General features: G+C 44.9%; 1 protein-coding gene across 1 annotated transcript; it reads right to left on the minus strand.

Moving 5' to 3' along the window:
* Window positions 1-5392: 5392 nt before the first annotated feature.
* plcxd1.1 (phosphatidylinositol-specific phospholipase C, X domain containing 1, tandem duplicate 1) lies at window positions 5393-14286 on the minus strand. Its single transcript, XM_030727770.1, has 7 exons — window positions 13981-14286; window positions 13625-13754; window positions 11770-11912; window positions 11089-11217; window positions 8031-8186; window positions 7259-7442; window positions 5393-7174 (listed from the first exon to the last, which is right to left on the minus strand). The coding sequence occupies exons 2-7, from the start codon at window positions 13731-13733 to the stop codon at window positions 6939-6941; spliced, it is 957 nt and encodes a 318-aa protein (XP_030583630.1). The 5' UTR covers window positions 13734-13754; window positions 13981-14286; the 3' UTR covers window positions 5393-6938.
* Between the last annotated feature and the right edge of the window lie 2956 nt (window positions 14287-17242).

Here is a 17242-nt window from a genome sequence, read left to right on the forward strand (position 1 = left end):
TATATATATACACATATATATATACACACATATATATATATATATATATAATATATATATATATATAGTATATAATATCCATATATATATATATACACACATATATATATTATAATATATATATAATACACATATACATATATATATATATATATATATATATATATATATATATATAGACATATAATATATATATACAATATATATATATATATATATATATACACCATTATATATATACACGTATATATATATATATATATATATATATATATATATATCTATATATATATATATATATATTATATATATATATATATATTATTATATATATATATATATATACACACCATATATATGTATATATGTAATGTATGATGGATATATGATGTTGCTCTGGTATTCAGTGTACTTGTTATTATTGGGGCTGGTACCCAATCTCGGAGTTGGGGGATGATGAAATCTCCCCCCTGACTGTAGTCCTGGCACCCCCCTTGCCGTAGCTTTTGCACTGTTTACCTCATCAGTCTCTAGCTGCAATAGCAGTTGCTTCCTTCGATGTTGGAACACTGAGCACCAATTGTTTCGCCGTCAGTCTGGATGTTGGGTTTCGAAGAATCCATAGGTCCCACATCCTCTTCATGTAACCCCTCTCGCTGGGATTACATATGTAGTAGCATTCCAACAGTTCCCGGTCCTTCTAGTTCCAGTAGCCCAATTATCGTCAGAATGCCCTGGTTCCTCAACCTGAGGCGGACCTTGTTAATCCGGGCGACGTCCTTTTGTCACCGATTCTGTTCATAATTTTTATGGAATCAGCACCTCTAAGTCTGAGGCTATGGTCCTCACCCGGTAAAGGGTGGAGTGCCCACTCCAGGTCAGGGATGAGTTGCTGCCCCAGGTGGAGGAGTCTAAGTATTTTGGGTTCTTGTTCACGAGTGAGGGGAGAAGGGAGCGGGAGATTCACAGACGGATTGGGGCTGCGTCTGCAGTGATGTGGATGCTGCACCGGTCTGTTGTTTACCGGTCAATCTCCATCCCTACCCTCTCATGTTCATGAGCTTTGAGTAGTGACCAAGACCGAGATCACGGATACAAGTGGTGGAAATGAGCTGGCCTCTCCCTTAGAGCCTATCCCAGCTGCCATGGGGCGTGAGAGTGAAACAGCCTAATTTCAATTAGCACCTTTAACTTTTTTTATTGTTGTTTGTGCAGTTTGTGTGGGAAATATGGTTGTGCTGTTGTACTTTTCTATTTAATAATTTGTAACTGATTTTTCAAAGACTCACAGGACCATTAATGTTTAACCAAAATCTTTCATTTAGTTGTGTTTAGACTTTGACTCCTGTGGGTGTGTGATGTGTTTCCAGTGTAAATGTTTAGCTGTTAACAGGCCAACATGAGTCAGACTCTGGTATTGTTGTATTGTTGTTCCAGTAAAACCAGTGTTCCTGTATTAACTGCACTGCATGGGGTGCTGGGTATGGGGCATGCAACAAAAAATTAGATGCGTCTCACTCATAATGTAAATTTTGTATAAATCTGTATAAACAATATGTACAGTGTAAATATGTACACAATGCAGGACATAACGGGACATGAAGATTATATTACAAAATGGATTATTATATTGCACCTGTTTATTGCACTAAATAAATAAATACCAAACCTATTTGAAATGAGGTATATTGTACAGTAACAGTGAGCACAGTAGACCACTTCTATGTCTGGGAGCAGTGCTGGTTAAAAAGTCTGACTGCTGCAGAGAGGAAAGACCTGCGATAGCGCCCCCTCAAACATTTGGGGTGCAGCAGCCTATAACTGATGGAGCTCCTCAAGGCTGTCACAGTGTCACGCATGGGGTCCGAGTCATTTGACAACATGGAGCACAGCCTTGCTGTCATCCTCCTCTCCGTCACCACCTCCACAGTGTCCAGGGATCAGCCCGGGACAGAGCTGGCCTTCTTGATGAGCCTGTTGGGTCTCTTCCTGTCAGCAGCTGTTATACTGCCCCTCCAGCACACCACACTGTAAAAAAGGGCTGATGCCACCACAGAGTCATAAAATGTTTTCAGGAGTGCCCTCTGCACTCCAAAGGACCTAAGTCTCTTGAGCAGGTAGAGTCTGCTCTGGCTTTTCTTATAAAAGGGCAGTGTTGTCTGACCAGTCCAGTTTATTGTTCAGGTGAACACCCAGGCACTTATCTTAGAAGTAACTTATAAGATGTAACCCTATCAATGTTCATTCCCAGGATATTCACCAGTGTGGGGGGAGTGTGCTTGTGCCTACAGAAATCCACCACCACCACCTCTTTGGTTTTTCCTGCATTGACCTTGAGGTGGTTCCTTTGGCACCAGGCTGAGAAACCTTGTAATAGCTCTCTGTATTCCCTGACATCCCCATCATGTATGAGACCGACAATAGAAAAAGATCGTCGAATCATCAGAAAACTTATGCAGATGACAAGTGGGTGCATGGTAGGAGAAGTCAGCGGTGTATATGGTGAAGAAGAACAGGACTAGGACCGTTCCTTGTGGGGCGCCTCTGCTGCAGACAGCTGTTTCAGACACACACCCATGCGACCTCACATACTGCGGATGGTTAGTGAGGTAGCCCAGGATCCGGAATGCTAGGTGGTAGTCAACTCCAGTGTTTTCCAGCTTGTTGTCCAGAAGTGTAGGCTGGATTGTGTTGAAAGCACTGGAGAAATCAAAGAAAATGATTCTCACAGAGCTTCCAGGCTTCTGCGGGTGAGACAGAGCTTGTTGTAGGAGGAAAATGACAGCGTCGTCCACCCCGATGCGTGGCTGGTATACAAACTGAAGTGGGTTCACTGAGGGTACCACTGCCTGGCGCAGATGGACAAGGACCAGACACTCCAGGGTCTTCATGAGGTGGGATGTTAGTGCCACCGGCCTGTAGCTGTTGAGGTCCTTAGGATGGAGAGTCTTTGGCACCGGTACCAAGCAGGACGTTACGTTCATTCTAAGCCACTGATGGTGACATTTTCTGACTTTATTATAAAAATGCTAAACTAATATTTCATGATGTGCATTTAACTTAAAATTAAATTATACTGTCAACAGCCAAAAAAGCAGTGAGGGAAACTTTATGACCTTTGAGAGAAACCCAACTTTACTCTACAGCACAGCCTGGTGGGAAAAGCTGTGTAGGACCCCCCCCCCCCCCCCCCCCCCCCCCCCCTCTGTACTGCAGCTGGAGACTAAATATGACTGCACCGAATGGCTGTGAAAAAAGTCATGTGAACGTTGCCATCCTCAAAGAGTGTCCTTTATCTTTTAGGTGCAGATGTACAGCTGAGTCTTGTCCTGTCGAGGTGGCTCTTCTATGTTGTGCCATGTGTTTGTGAAGAGGCTGTTTCGCCAGTAAATGTATGCTGTCCAGTGGACTGAAGTGGGCACAGGAGATGCCAATGTTCACATTTTGGACCGGGAAGACAGATGCTTTGAAAGAGAGGTAAAAGAAGCATCTGTGTCCGCTGTGAATGACCATCACTGAACAGAGGAGGTGGATTATGTCACTAACTTTCCCCCATTTACAGTGCAGTCCTGAGCTCCCTCCCCAGGCGCCTCAACCCCCCATTCACACCTTTCTTCAGGTGACCTCAACTGGTCACTAGATAGAAAGGGGTGCAGTCCCAAATTAGTTTTACCCCAAACCATTGATTGTGGTGACCCACCCCTTCTTTCACAACTTGGCGGATGTGATTATGCACATGAAAAATAGTGGGTCACGACCCCCCACTGGGGTTTAAATACCTGGGTCTCTCCACCTTCTGGTTGGAGAACTGAAGAAGCCTTTCGGATGAAGCATCTTCAAGAAACTTAAAGAAATCCAGTTGCCTTTTTTCAGGCTCCATAGACTGAGAAACTACACAGACTTAAAGGAAGTGTCAAAAGTTAGAAGAAGAAGCAGATGTCTGCTTAAAGGCTGCTGTTCATTCTTCTCTGTGGAGGTGAGCGGGAGAGGGGGTTCTGGCCCATGTGTTTGCTGGGAAGCAGAAGGTTGCTGGTTTGAGACCAGCGTGGGACAAGAATGAAAGATAAACCCTGCTGCCATTAAAGAATGTTCCTATCGTTCTCTTTCAGACTTTTCTTTTCTTTTTGTGACAGGTGAACACATCAGTCAGTCCATGTCAATCTGCAGTCTTTCCTCCGTGAAGTCCACAGAAGCAGCAACTCAGAGCTCATGTGACCGAAGAACTGAAATGTGTGATGGAGAGTGAAGACGTCCCTCACTGACACTGATTTGTTTGTTTTTTTATCAAAGGACTCATCGTCATCACCTTACAGATGTGAACTCTGCTACTAAATCAGCTTTGTTTGACCTTTGACCCTGAAATGAAATCTGTGTTGTTCACATGCTGTCAGTGTGATGCAAATAAATGATTGGAAACAAAGATGCTAAAGTGTTCTTTATTGTAAAAAAAAAAACCTGAAAGTGAACAGTTATTTTCAAACAAAGTAAGAAAATCAGTCCAAAGTATCAATCTGTGTCCTACAAGCATCCTACAACAACAAGCATCAACATCCAGCACTGAAACTGAGCGCTCCACCATCCGGTCCAATTCACTCCTGCTTTATAAAAACAGGCCTCACGAAATGCTCAGTCACTTCCAGACTCTAAACTTACAAACTGGATGTACAGTTAGTGTAGTTTACACCAATAAAATAGCTTCAAACAGCATGAACTCTACCTGGTTAACACAGTAAACTGACCGACAGTGTGACTGATGAATTACAAGCAGTAACATTATTAAGTGCCTGAGTGCGGACTTTACATCCCCGGCCGGTATATTAGCTAAACAGCGTGCAACAACACATTCACAAAGTCAGCAGGGTTAGCTCAGAGAGCTTCCAGTGAGTCTGAAATAATAGATTAGACTGGTTTTCTCAGTTTTTTCATTAAAATAAAGCAAAGAATGAATGAATCGGCACTTACTGTCTTTCTGAAGCTCTGCTGGTGGGAGGGTCAAATAAGAAACTGGAACACATCCGGCCCTCCCATTGGACGCCAAACATTTAATTCTCGAATGTGATTGTCTGTGATTTGGGCCCTCAGGAGGGAGGGGTGGAGCAATTTGAAATTAATGTGGTCCAGCAATTGGTCACAAGTTGGAACACTGTGATTGGATGGAAGCTGAAACAATTGAACCAGAGAAGAATGGAATGCAAGAGGTGCAAACACTGCCCCCTAGTGGTGAAAACCTGCAGAGGGTAATTACAATTAGCACCTTTAACAGCTGATTACCCCAGCTGAGTTCAGCTATAATGGAAAAAAAAAACCTCACAAGCTCCTCTGACACTGTGAACATGAACGCTGATCAGTCAGTGAATAAAAACACGATTTTCTTAAAAATGCTCATGTTTATTGGAAAAGCTCATCTCCACAGGCACAGCGGTGCAGCATTATTGGAAGTAAAGGCTCAATCTACTGGCTAAAGTCCATTTTTAGCAGAACAGTCGAGGTTGGGTTCATGCAAATAGGTTTTCCATGCAGTTTGCATAAGTTTCACATCTCCTCTACAATCTCAGTGGTTAAATACCAGTATTTTCTTTCACTTACTGCACACACTACATGTATAAAAGTGCCCTATGTTACAGTCACATGTGCTCATTGAATACATTGTGCTTAATCATGTGTCATTTCATAATAAAATCAATCAATGGCTCCCACCCGACCCCCTCGCAATCAGCTGTTTATTTTGTACAATAACTTTAGTTGATTTACTGACGGACATTTTTACTTTTACTGTGAATGTTTTCAGGGTTACAGGCCCTCCAAGAACAGAGGGGGTCCAAATTTGGTGCTTTCTGATTATATTTTCCAGCATTTTTGAACCCTCGTAGTTTCCTAAGTGCAGCAGATATCCATGTGAACCTCTCAGGGCTGAAAAACACATTTAAACTCTGTTAAAAACTGCAGCCAAATCATAGGAGCTTGAAAAAAGAAGGCAACCGGACTTGTAAAGATGTTTCACTTCTCATCCAATAGGCTTCTTTCAGTTCTAAAAACAAATGGTGGAGAGTCCCAGGTAGTGGAGACCATACCTTTTGGAAGTGGCCCTGAGGGTCACTGACCCACTGTTGATCGTGTGAATCAACATTTGCCTGCTTATTTCAAGCTCCTGAGACTACCATGACCGTTATGACTGGGAACCTACACACACATGCAACCAAATCAGTTTTACACCCACTGCAAGAGTAGCAATCTAAACCCAAAACCAGCTGTGAGCATCAGTCTGATGGGATCTATGATAGTCTGAATGACCTGCAGCAGTTTGACATCTGTGACGTAGAGCAGCAGAAACCAGCGCTGGTGTCTGGATGTTTGATCTGTTCCCGGTCATTCGCTGGAGGAAAGGTCAAAGAGCATTCTGGGTAAATCTTGTGGGATACGTGGCTGCTCAGATCTTCTTGCTGTGATTCCTTCAGAGTGAAATGAATTTCTAATATAAGTTTTTTTTTCCTGACTCTTTATGGGGCGACGACACATCTAAGCATGACTGATCCGTTTGACACTGTATAAAGGCTACACACAGGCTACATTTGCATGGTTTCATAAAGTTATTGTAGAGATAAAGCAGCTGATTGACCCTGGTGTAAAATACCTACACGTTAGATCAGTTGTATAATTATTGCTTCGGTCAGCGTAACGTGAATCTGGCCTTGGTGCTGCCTCCATACTGAACATTGCATAAATAATGAACTGAGTGTAAACAAACAAGTGCAGGTCCAAATACCAAAAAGTCTGTTTTGAAGCAGCTTTCAGGCTGAAACGCTGCCGCTTCCAGCAGCGCCGTTTACATCTAAATAAATATTCAAGTACTTTCTGTCACTCTTAACAAAACAAGCCTGTGTGCGTTTCATGCTGTGGTTCGTTTTCTCGCAGAGTCATGCTCGTTACAGTCGCGAGGACTACTTCAGGAGTTTCTCGTTGAGTGCGACGACGATGGGCACAAAGTGGCTCTCTGTGACAAAGTCCCCGGCGATGATGTTGAGGGAGCCGTCGCGGGAGCCGGGAATCTGCTCTGTGACCCAGCTGAGCAGCGTCGGGTACGTGGACATCACCAGGTCCTTCAGGGACTCTGTTGGGTGGGTGCAGATGTATTTCAAGTCCTCTGTCAGATTAATTCCTGCCACAAAGAAACCCCCTGAAACAAAACACACAGGGTGAATACCAGGTGGTAAACGTTTTATCCTCACCTGTCTGACATTATGAGTGATCGGTAGGTTACCTGGTCTTCTGCCTTGTTTCATGCGTTCAAACTCCTCAATCAGAGCCTCAGCTTTGCATTTGTTGGCCCACCAGTAAGGAATGTGGGACCACAGCTCAGTGTGACAGCGCTCCATGCTGTGCTGCTCATAGGACACGATCACCTGGTAGCCCAAAGCCCACAGGTTACGAAGAGTTAACGCCTCCTGAAACCGACAGAATAAAAGCTTCAATCAGTGAAAGTCACACCGTTGTTAAAGCAGGATAATCCAGGTCAATGACTCCTGAAAATGCACCCCCGCTGGGCTCAGGCAGGCAAGAAAAGCTGAAGATCAAAATGTCTTTGGGTATTTTTTCAGTCACGTCCAGGATGTTTAATACAGAGACTGGCTGACTGATTTTTGTGCGACCTCTGCATAATATAAACCATGAAACAGTCTATATCATCCCAAAATATTTGTGGTTATTATTATTGCCCTATCCATCTGCCTGTGCTTCATTCTGCCCTGTTTTTGTGTTGCTTCAACAGGATAACACAGAGTAATGTTTTTCATATCAATAATTACCATGAAGGGACCAAACCAGCACTGTGCTCTTTAATTATCACTCCCCACCCTGTCAGGATAGTGTGCACTGGTTCCTACTGCAGGTGTAATCAGAATCAAACATTACTCAAACACCAACAGCACAACTTCAGGCTGCTGCTCAGTGAGGAATGACACACATCTGGGTTTGGATGGTCCAACAGTTAGAAGGATGTGGCATGTTTTAGGAAACAGGAAGCTTATCCGTACCGTTTTGGGACAGAGTTTGGAGGTGAACGAGCTGCGTATGGTCGCGAGCAGCACCGCGTGGAGCTCCTGGCTCAGGCCGAGGAAGTGGCTGAAGGACAGGATGAGCACCTCTTTGGGATGAACGTCCAGCCAATCTCTGATCTCCTTCAGAACCATCTGTGAGAGAAACACAAGTTAAAGCCCGACAACAGTAACCGTCATCTGACCAACCTGCAGAGAGAGTACATTTATGATATCTCTCAGTCATTTTGTTCCTAATGAAGTCACATCATTGTTTTCTATTTCTGCTTTGATTCTTTAAACTCACAAACGTTTTGGCTCTCAGGACCAAAATCACCTGATTCGGCCTCTGCTGAAATCAAAGGAGGGAAATCAGCTTCTAAGTGTGGATCGAGTTTTAATCAGCGCTGCGGCTGGAATAAAGCAGTTTAGATTTCTTATGAAAAATGCTAATTAATTGTAACTTTGCAATAATAATGATTATGATAAGAATCTTTTTTTTTTTAACTACCAACAAATAAGACTGAGAAGAAATAGGTTTTGCTAGTATTACCCCGTCCCCTGAGGGGGGAAGGGGGTATTGCTTTTTGGTCTGTTTGTTAATAGTATTACAGTAAAACTACGCATCCCATTCAGGCCAAATTTGCACAAAAGATGGCCAGTGACCCCCAAATCACCTGATTCAGTTTTTGCCATAATTGGACCAAGGTCAGAGGTTAAGTTTTTCTGAAAATCTTGAGAATACAATCACTCGAGAACGATGCGAGGCAGGATCTTCAAATTCACACCATAGATGCATCTACTAAAAAGCTCAGATGAGTTCAAATCTTGGGCGACCTTGACCTCAAGGTAAAGGTCAAAGGAAAATGATGAGCATGGACAGCGGGACCTGTGTGTTATTTCAGTAATTCAATGTTTGTGAGACAGACGATGTTGAGCTGAAATGTAAGGCAGGGCGGGCCCAGGTTGGCAGTTCATGTATGTAAAATATATCGGTATGAGGAGGATTAATCAGTGTCACATTAAAGCGGACCTGTTCCTCACTTCCTGTCATGTTTCTCCTGCTCTGTGCTGGGTGTTCATATTAGACATGGCTGAGCTGAGCTCAGTGTATGAACAGTAAACCCTGTGAACCCAAAGCTCAGGCTGCTCTGAATGCTCAGTTTACCACAGGTTTTTCTACTCTTGGGTCTGTATGATGTCATAAATGCCCAGAAACTTTCTGAAGATTCACCAACACCTCCCACCCCTCCACAGTGGCACAATGGAAAAGCATGGATTATGCAAATATTTCTTAATTTATTCTGATATGATGCACAGGATTTGTTTTCATATGTTTGATAAAGCTCTCTTTGGCAGCTGTGCAGGAATTAAAAAGCCTTTGGGGCGGCTGTGGCTCAGGAGGTCGAGTGGGTCATCTTGTATGCACCTGTATGAATGTATGTGTGACTGGGTCAGTGAGGCTTGTGGCAAAAAGCTTGTACATTTGCTTACTTCCAAAAAAAAACCCCCACATTACATTTAAGTTCTAAATTGATTTGTATGTCACTGAGTGAAATAAGTGTCTGATCCCCAAGCAAAACATGACTCAGTACTTGGTGAGAACCCTTGTTGGTGAGCACAGTGGTGAGATGTTTCTTGTCGTTGGGTCTCCAGGTTTGCAGACATCTCAGGAGGGATTTTTAGCCCACTGCTAAGAAACTCTGAAGGAGGTTCTCGTCCAAGATTTTACAGTACATGGCCCCTCGTTCAATTCAATTCAATTCAATTTTATTTATATAGTGCCAAATCATAACAACAATCCCCTCAAGGTGCTTAAGTCCCTCAAGGCGATCACTATCCCTTACGTCAGGGCTCTTCAACTCCAGGCCTCGAGGGCCGGTATCCTGCAGGTTTTAGATATGTCCCTGATCAAATGGCTGAATTACCTCCTCAGTATGCAGTCAAGTTCTCCAGAGTCCTGCTAATGACTTCTATATTTGACTCAGGCGTGTTAAAGCAGAGACACATCTTAAACCTGCAGGACACCGGACCTCGAGGCCTGGAGTTGAAGAGCCCTGCCCTACGTGTTTAATGAGGGGTGCCAATCTTTGCCCCTCATTGTCCCCTCAATGCAATGAAGTTGTCTTGTAGCTTAAAGCATAATGGTTCCACCTCCATGCTTGACTGTGCAGATGGTGTTCTTTGGGTCATATTCAGCATTTCTCTTCCTCCAAACACGGCGGGTACCAAAGAGCCTGATTTTGGTTTCATCTGACCACAGCAGTGTCTCCCAAACCCTCTCTGAATTATTCAGACGTGCCTTCTTGAGCCAGGGGACTCCAAGCTTTTAATCCATTATGATGTAGTGTGTTACCGATGGTGTTCTTGGTGACTGTGGTCCCAGCTGCCTTCAGATCATTAACAAGCTCCTCCTGTGTAGCTTTGGACTGAACCACCACCTTTCTCATGACCATCCTCAACCCATGAGGCAAGATCCTGCATGGCGCTCCAGGCCAAGGGTGACCGGTGCTAATTTTATATTTCTTCCATTTCCCAATAATCACGCCTACAGTTGTCACCTTCTCACCAAGCTTCTGCTCATGGTCTTGTAGCCCATTCTAGTGTGTGTGTATGTGTGTGTGTGTGTGTGTGTGTGTGTGTGTGTGTGTTTGTGTGAGTGTGTGGCTGGGTACTAACTGAGTTGTAGGGAATCAAATACTTATTTCACTCAGTGGCATGTCAATAAGTTTATAACTTTTATGTAACATGTTTTTTTTCTGGATTTTTGGTTCATATTTTGTCTCTTTTCATTAAAATGAATAAAAATTAGAGACTGACTTCTTTGGAAGTGAGCAAACTTATAAAATCAGCAGGGGATCAAATCATTATTTTCTCCATTGTACTTTATTTCCTCGAGAGCCGTGAAGAAAAAAGATAAAAGTCAGATTCAGTAAGTTCAGTGGTGCACAGTGGCCAAAAGAACTACATGGATTCACTGTCTGTGTTTGCTGTCTTTATGATTGAGATGCAAATGAGAACCTAACTCAGGAGCACAAATTTGACTGTGTGCCATCACCTCCACAGTGAGAGTGGTGTAAACGCCGTGGTAGAAGTACAGATCCGTGGAGCTGTCGTTGGGCCTGTGTGCGATCCTCAGGTCACAGTACCTGACCCCACAGTCCAGCTGATGCTTTATAGGATGCTCCTGAAACACAGAGCGTGCACAACTCATCACAGGAGGTCCAGCTTTATACACACAAACAAGGCTTTACAATGATGAGTAACAGACAATTAGTTAGCCCCATTATAGCCCCATACCGTATCACCCCAACAGAGCACTTCACTCTCAGACTGCTGGCTTACTTGTGGTTCCTAGGATACTTAAGAGTAGAATGGGAGGCAGAGCCTTCAGCTTTCAGGCCCCTCTTCTGTGGAACCAGCTCCCAGCTTGGATTCAGGAGACAGACACCCTCTCTATTTTTAAGATTAGGCTTAAAACTTTCCTTTATGATCAAGCTTATAGTTAGGGCTGGATCAGGTGACCCTGAACCCTCCCTTAGTTATGCTGCAAATATGGTTTAAATATCATCAAGTGCTGCTCATAGAAGATTATCTGATTTTTGGGGTTTTCTCTCTAATTTTGCAGGTTTCTTAGCTTACAACGTAAAGCATCTTGAGGTGAGTGCTGTTTTAAACTGGTGCTATATAAATAAAATCTATCTGATTAAAAAAGTGTCAGTGGTCTGAAAAGCATTACCTGGGTTTTTGCCCACTTATACACAAAGGGGCGAATGAGGGGCTTCATGTATTTGTCGAGTTTCTGCAGCATGTCAGGCTGCATGAGGTCAATGGGAGATCTGTCGTCCATATCCAGGCAGTAGGTTATTGCATTGTGGCTGCCTGAAAGGGACAAAAATAATCCAGAATGCACATATGAATGTTTCATGTGGCATGAGAGATCAACATCCTGCAAGTAAGAAAACTGCATCAGGAGCTTCTCTGGCAGCCTGTGTCCTCAGGACCAACACTGAAGCCCAAACGGACCACAGAGCACCCATCAGTGTGTGATAGATAACGAGTGTTCAAGGCCGCAGAATAAATACTGTTCATGAATGTGTTGTAAAAGTGCTTTATCAATACCTCTTCATTTATTAATCAAACTGTTTTAGCACCTAAAAGGACCAAGTGAGGTCATTTATGACCCTTTTAATGGTTCTGTTTGTGTTTCTCATCCCTACACTTTCTTTTATCTATCTATTCTATAATGTTCTAAATTTAATCATTCTGGTCTTTCATCATACAAAAAACACAAATTGTACAAAGAAATCAAAATTTTAGACCATCCTGTTCTTATAAAACAGACTGTTTCAATGAAAATTAGGAAAAAACTACATTTTAAAACTTGAATAATAGGTCAGAGTACGACATAGTCTCCCCTGCGGTCCACACACTTCTTCCATCGATGTTGCAGCGCTTGGATTCCCGCGGTATAAAAGCTCTCATCCTGACCCTCAAAAAAGTCCTCAACAGCAGAGATGACCTCAACATCACTGCTGCTTCCCAACCAAGTGTTTCTTCATGTTGGGAACAGAAAATAGTCAGATGGTGCCAAATCAGGAGAACATGAAGGGTTATCAACCGGCTCAAAGTCACAGTCGCACACAGCATCCATTGGAACCACGGACCCGTGTGCAGGAGTGTCGTCCTGGTGAAACAGGACCCTCTTTGTCAGTTTTCCAGACCGTTTTGATTGATTGCCTTTCACAGCTGCCTCAGCAAGTTGGCATAGCATTCTCCATTGATAGTATGACCTTGTTGAAGGTAGTCAATGAACACAATGCCCTTTGCATCCCAGAAGATAGAGACCACCACCGGAGAAGAGGGGTGTTTCCTTTGTATGGACTGCTGTTTGGTCTCTGGCTCAAAGTGATGAACCCAACATTCATCTTGGGCGAGGAAACATTCAAGAAAACCGGCCTGATTTGCCTCAAAAAGTGCAAAGTTCACCTGCGACGTGACCGGCCCGGTGCACATCTGATCAGGCATCAAAAGCTGCGGCACCCACCGAGCGGAAACCTTTGACATGCCAAGTTCGTCATGCAGAATGTTCTCAACTCAGATATGCTGCATAACAAACAGAAATGCAAACATTGAAATCAGCATTTGGTTACTCTGCATCTTTGCAGCGTGTCTCCTTTACCTCTGTGAGCTTTGCTGTTTGAACTTGGAGTTCTGTGTTTGGTTATTTCTGTTATTACAAGGTAAACAAGGAGCTGAAAAAGTTAAACTCTAAAAGGAATCAAACACTTTATAAAAAGCAGAATATGAAACTGAATTAAATCCTCTGACTGGAAAATCCAACATGTAACCCGTTCCTGCTCCTCTTATGGGCCGGTGCCAGTGCTGAAATGAGGGAAAATGCGCATGTTAAGATTTGACTTTGATCCTTGGCATTGTTTGTCCTGAGAATGAAGGTAAAGGTGTGAGTGAGCGACCCTGATGAAATCATAGTGGAGTAAATAAGGTCAATAAAAGAAACACATTTCATTGAAAAACCTTCAGGCATCGTTTAACGCCATCAGCACCACCTTCCCTGGTGACACGCAGCATACCTGGGATGGCCAGGTGGTACAGCGGGGTGTCCCATAGCGCGCATGGCAGGTGAGACATCCAGCTGTCCATGGGTAGCTTTGCCAGCCTTGGCTCACTCAGTCCGGACATCACCACGCTGACTTCCGCTGCCTGTGGTGAACACACACACACACACACACACACACACACACACACACACACACACACACACACACACACACACACACACACACACACCTGATGACGGTGTGTCCGGTGCCTGCGCGGTGTTAATGTTTAATAAAGTGAAAGTAAACCGGAGGCGCGCGCTCTGCGCTGTTTTAGAGCAGAAAACTTGCGTGTCGGTGAGGTGCAGTCCTGTTATCCTCACACTCACCTGATCGCACTGCTGACGCTGCCGCCTCTGAACGCAGAACCGGCTGGACTGGTCACACCAGCAAACACTGCAAATAAAGGCCACGGACAGCCCGTCTCACAGCGTCGGGACGTGTCATGATCGGAGCGGCACATTAAACATGTATGACGGGATCCGGGGATGAAGCTGCGCCCCTCTGCAGCGGCTCAGCCCGGCGTGCGCAGCGCAGCGGCTCCGGCGCGCATCACTGTCGATTATCGGTGATCCATAACGCGCGTTCGGCGCACTGCTTCACCAACACCGAGGGAGTCCCGGTGAGGCGGCTGTCCGGCGATCCCGGAGGTGCAGCGGGATGTGCGGGGAGGGCGGCTCCGCGCCGGCTCACAGATCAGCAGATGCAAAGCGGCTCTGCTCTTAAAGAGGCCGCAGAAATTATGCTGCCGGAGCTCACAGAGCTGCGGACTCTGGGGCTGCAAACACCCCAAAATCTCTGTGACCCGGTCAGATCTCCACAGACAGGTGAGGGTAACGTACCTGGAGGGACGTCACGGTCTCACTGCAGTTCCTGAAACAGTCACGACTTTGAATCCGCCGATTCTTGTTTCTGGGAACCAGTGAAAAGTTCGCGGTTAGAGAGGCTGGATGGCCATCATTCAGCAGCTCACACCAGAAACTACAGCCTGAGCCCCCACAGGTCGGAGTCACATTTTAACAACAGCACATAAATAACGACACCCTCAGCTCAGACAAACCACAGACTGTATATAAAAGATGGACTTATCTTCTGCGTCTGAAAAGTGCATTCTTTCTAATTTCCCACAGGGGGCGACTCCTTCTGGTTGCAGAAGTTGAAAGGGCCTTGAGCCACCTCCCTCTGGCCCTTTTTCCATTGACGGGGTGCCAGTGCCAGAGCCAGTATTTGAACCGTTCAGCAGTTTTTCCACCGCGAACACACTCGGCTGAAAAATGGGTTCAAGTTGGGCCCCACAAGCTAGCTGGTCTCGAACCAAGAACGCATGACCAAAGCGGCAGAAGGGCGTGACTCTGCCATCTCAATCTAAAGTTTTCTACTGCTATTTTCACGGCTGGGCTCTAAGGCTGAACTTGCTGCTTTGTATCGGTTCATATCACAGATAAAAGGACACAAAGTGCGTACTTGTCGTCTTGCTCTAATTGCTGACTGTGTTTACCTCTGTGCTGCACACAGATGCTGCAGTAGTTGGGTTTGGACCGTAAAACGTATTTGCAGCACAGAAAGGGGAGCGTGTTCTCCCACGTTTGTGCGCTTTGGCTTCGTGTCCAGACGAGGACCCGCCCACACTCATACGTAAAGGATCAATTCACAGAAACGTGGTGGAAATGCAGGCTCATTCTTAAGCATTTCGCCGGTTCATTGAAACCGACACCAGCACTGACACAAGCACCGGCACCTTGGCGGTGGAAACGTAGCATCTGTGACCTCAGCAAACTTTGCTGATGAGTTTATGGTTTCAGAACTTCATAAATAAAAGATGTTTATTCTGGAATTCGCTCTAAAAGCCATAAAGAAGTCCACCTACGCAGGTGATGGACGTGCTGTTACCAAACCTCAGGCTGAGCCTCGTACTGTTGCTGTCTTGGGGTCTTTGAAACCATGTATGATGAGGGAGGGGCAGATCTGTGGTGAAACTGGATGCTCATTGGCTAATCAGAATCAGAATCAGAATCAGAATCAGAAGGTTTTTATTGCCATATGGGTGAACAGGTTCACAGCATTAGGAAATTGCTGCGGTACTTCGTGCTTACAGAAAAAAACAAATAAGTATAAAAACTATAAGACAATATACAAGTATACAAATTGCAAATATACAGAGATATTAGAGCTATAACTATAGCACAATATTACAAAATTACAAAATATACAGTGCAGAGACTAATTAAAAGATAAAAGAATGTAGACTATATTCCACTAATATGTACATCAGTGCAGTCAGACAGGTGCATAGACATAGGGTCATCAGCGTTTGTGGAGGGTGGTGGTAGCAGTCTTAGGGTAATTGTTCATGAGTCCAACAGCAGAGGGGAAGAAACTGTTCTTATGGCGGGAGGTTCTGGTCCGTATGGACCGTAGCCTCCTGCCTGAGGGGAGAGGGTCAAAAAGTCTGTGCCCAGGGTGAGAGTGGTCGGCTGTGATCCGACCTGCACGCCCCAGTGTCCTGGAGGTGTACAGGTCCTGGAGAGATGGGAGGTTACAGCCAATCACCTTCTCAGCAGAGTGCACAACGCGCTGTAGTCTCTGTTTGTCCCTAGTGGTGGCTCCAGCGTACCACACAGTGATGGAGGAGGTGAGGATGGACTCAATGATGGCAGTATAGAACTGCACCATGGTCCTTGCTGGCAAGTTGAATTTCTTCAACTGCCGCAGGAAGTACATCCTCTGCTGGGCCTTTTTGATGACAGAGGTGATGGTGGGCTCCCACTTGAGGTCCTGGGTGATGGTAGTTCCCAGGAAGCGAGAAGAGTCCACTGTGGTGATGGGGGTGTCAGTCAGGATGATGGAGGGTAGAGGGGCTGTGTGCTTCCTAAAGTCCACTATAATCTCCACTGTCTTCTGGGCGTTCAGTACCAGGTTATTGTGGCTGCACCAGGACGCCAGACGTTTGACCTCCATCCTGTAGGCCGACTCGTCCCCGTCTGAGATGAGTCCGATGAGAGTCATGTCGTCTGCAAACTTAATAAGCTTGACAGACTGGTGGTCAGAGGTGCAGCAGTTGGTATACAGGGAGAAGAGCAGAGGAGAGAGGACACAGCCCTGAGGAGTGCCAGTGCTGATGGTCCGGGAGTCCGAGACATTCTTCCCCAGCCTCACGTGCTGCTTCCTGTTCGTCAGGAAGTCAGTGATCCACCTGCAGATGGGATCAGGCACGTTCATCTGGGACAGCTTTTCTTGGAGGAGATCAGGGATGATGGTGTTGAAGGCAGAGCTGAAGTCCACAAACAGGATCCTGGCGTAGGTTCCCTGACAATGACTTGTCAGTTAAAAGATTATTCATTAACATTGAAGTTTCCTGGATAACTCTCGTTTCTAACTCAAATATTAACCAAAATTTACAAAATGGACTCAAAGTCTTGTTCAGTTTGACCCGAGATGAGTGACTGTGTTTGCAGAGGTCATTTCCCTGTTGACTTCTATAAGACTGCAAGTCTTTATGCAACCACAGCTATTGCCCTCTGATGGCCATTAAAGAAGGTTTAAGGCCCAGAAGCCTTAAACCCAGATGTCCGTGTTTTTGTAGTCTACGTT

This window comes from Archocentrus centrarchus, chromosome 4, assembly GCF_007364275.1.
Source record: "Archocentrus centrarchus isolate MPI-CPG fArcCen1 chromosome 4, fArcCen1, whole genome shotgun sequence".
NCBI classification, from domain to species: domain Eukaryota; kingdom Metazoa; phylum Chordata; class Actinopteri; order Cichliformes; family Cichlidae; genus Archocentrus; species Archocentrus centrarchus.

Coding starts and splice junctions, on each gene's coding strand:
- plcxd1.1 (XM_030727770.1), bottom strand. CDS start 13,733: ATGTCCGGACTGAGTGAGCCAAGGCTGGCAAAGCTACCCATGGACAGC. Junction 11,913..13,624: donor GTACCACCTGGCCATCCCAG/GTATGCTGCGTG, acceptor TGTCCCTTTCAG/GCAGCCACAATGCAATAACC. Junction 7,443..8,030: donor CCAAACTCTGTCCCAAAACG/GTACGGATAAGC, acceptor TGTCGGTTTCAG/GAGGCGTTAACTCTTCGTAA.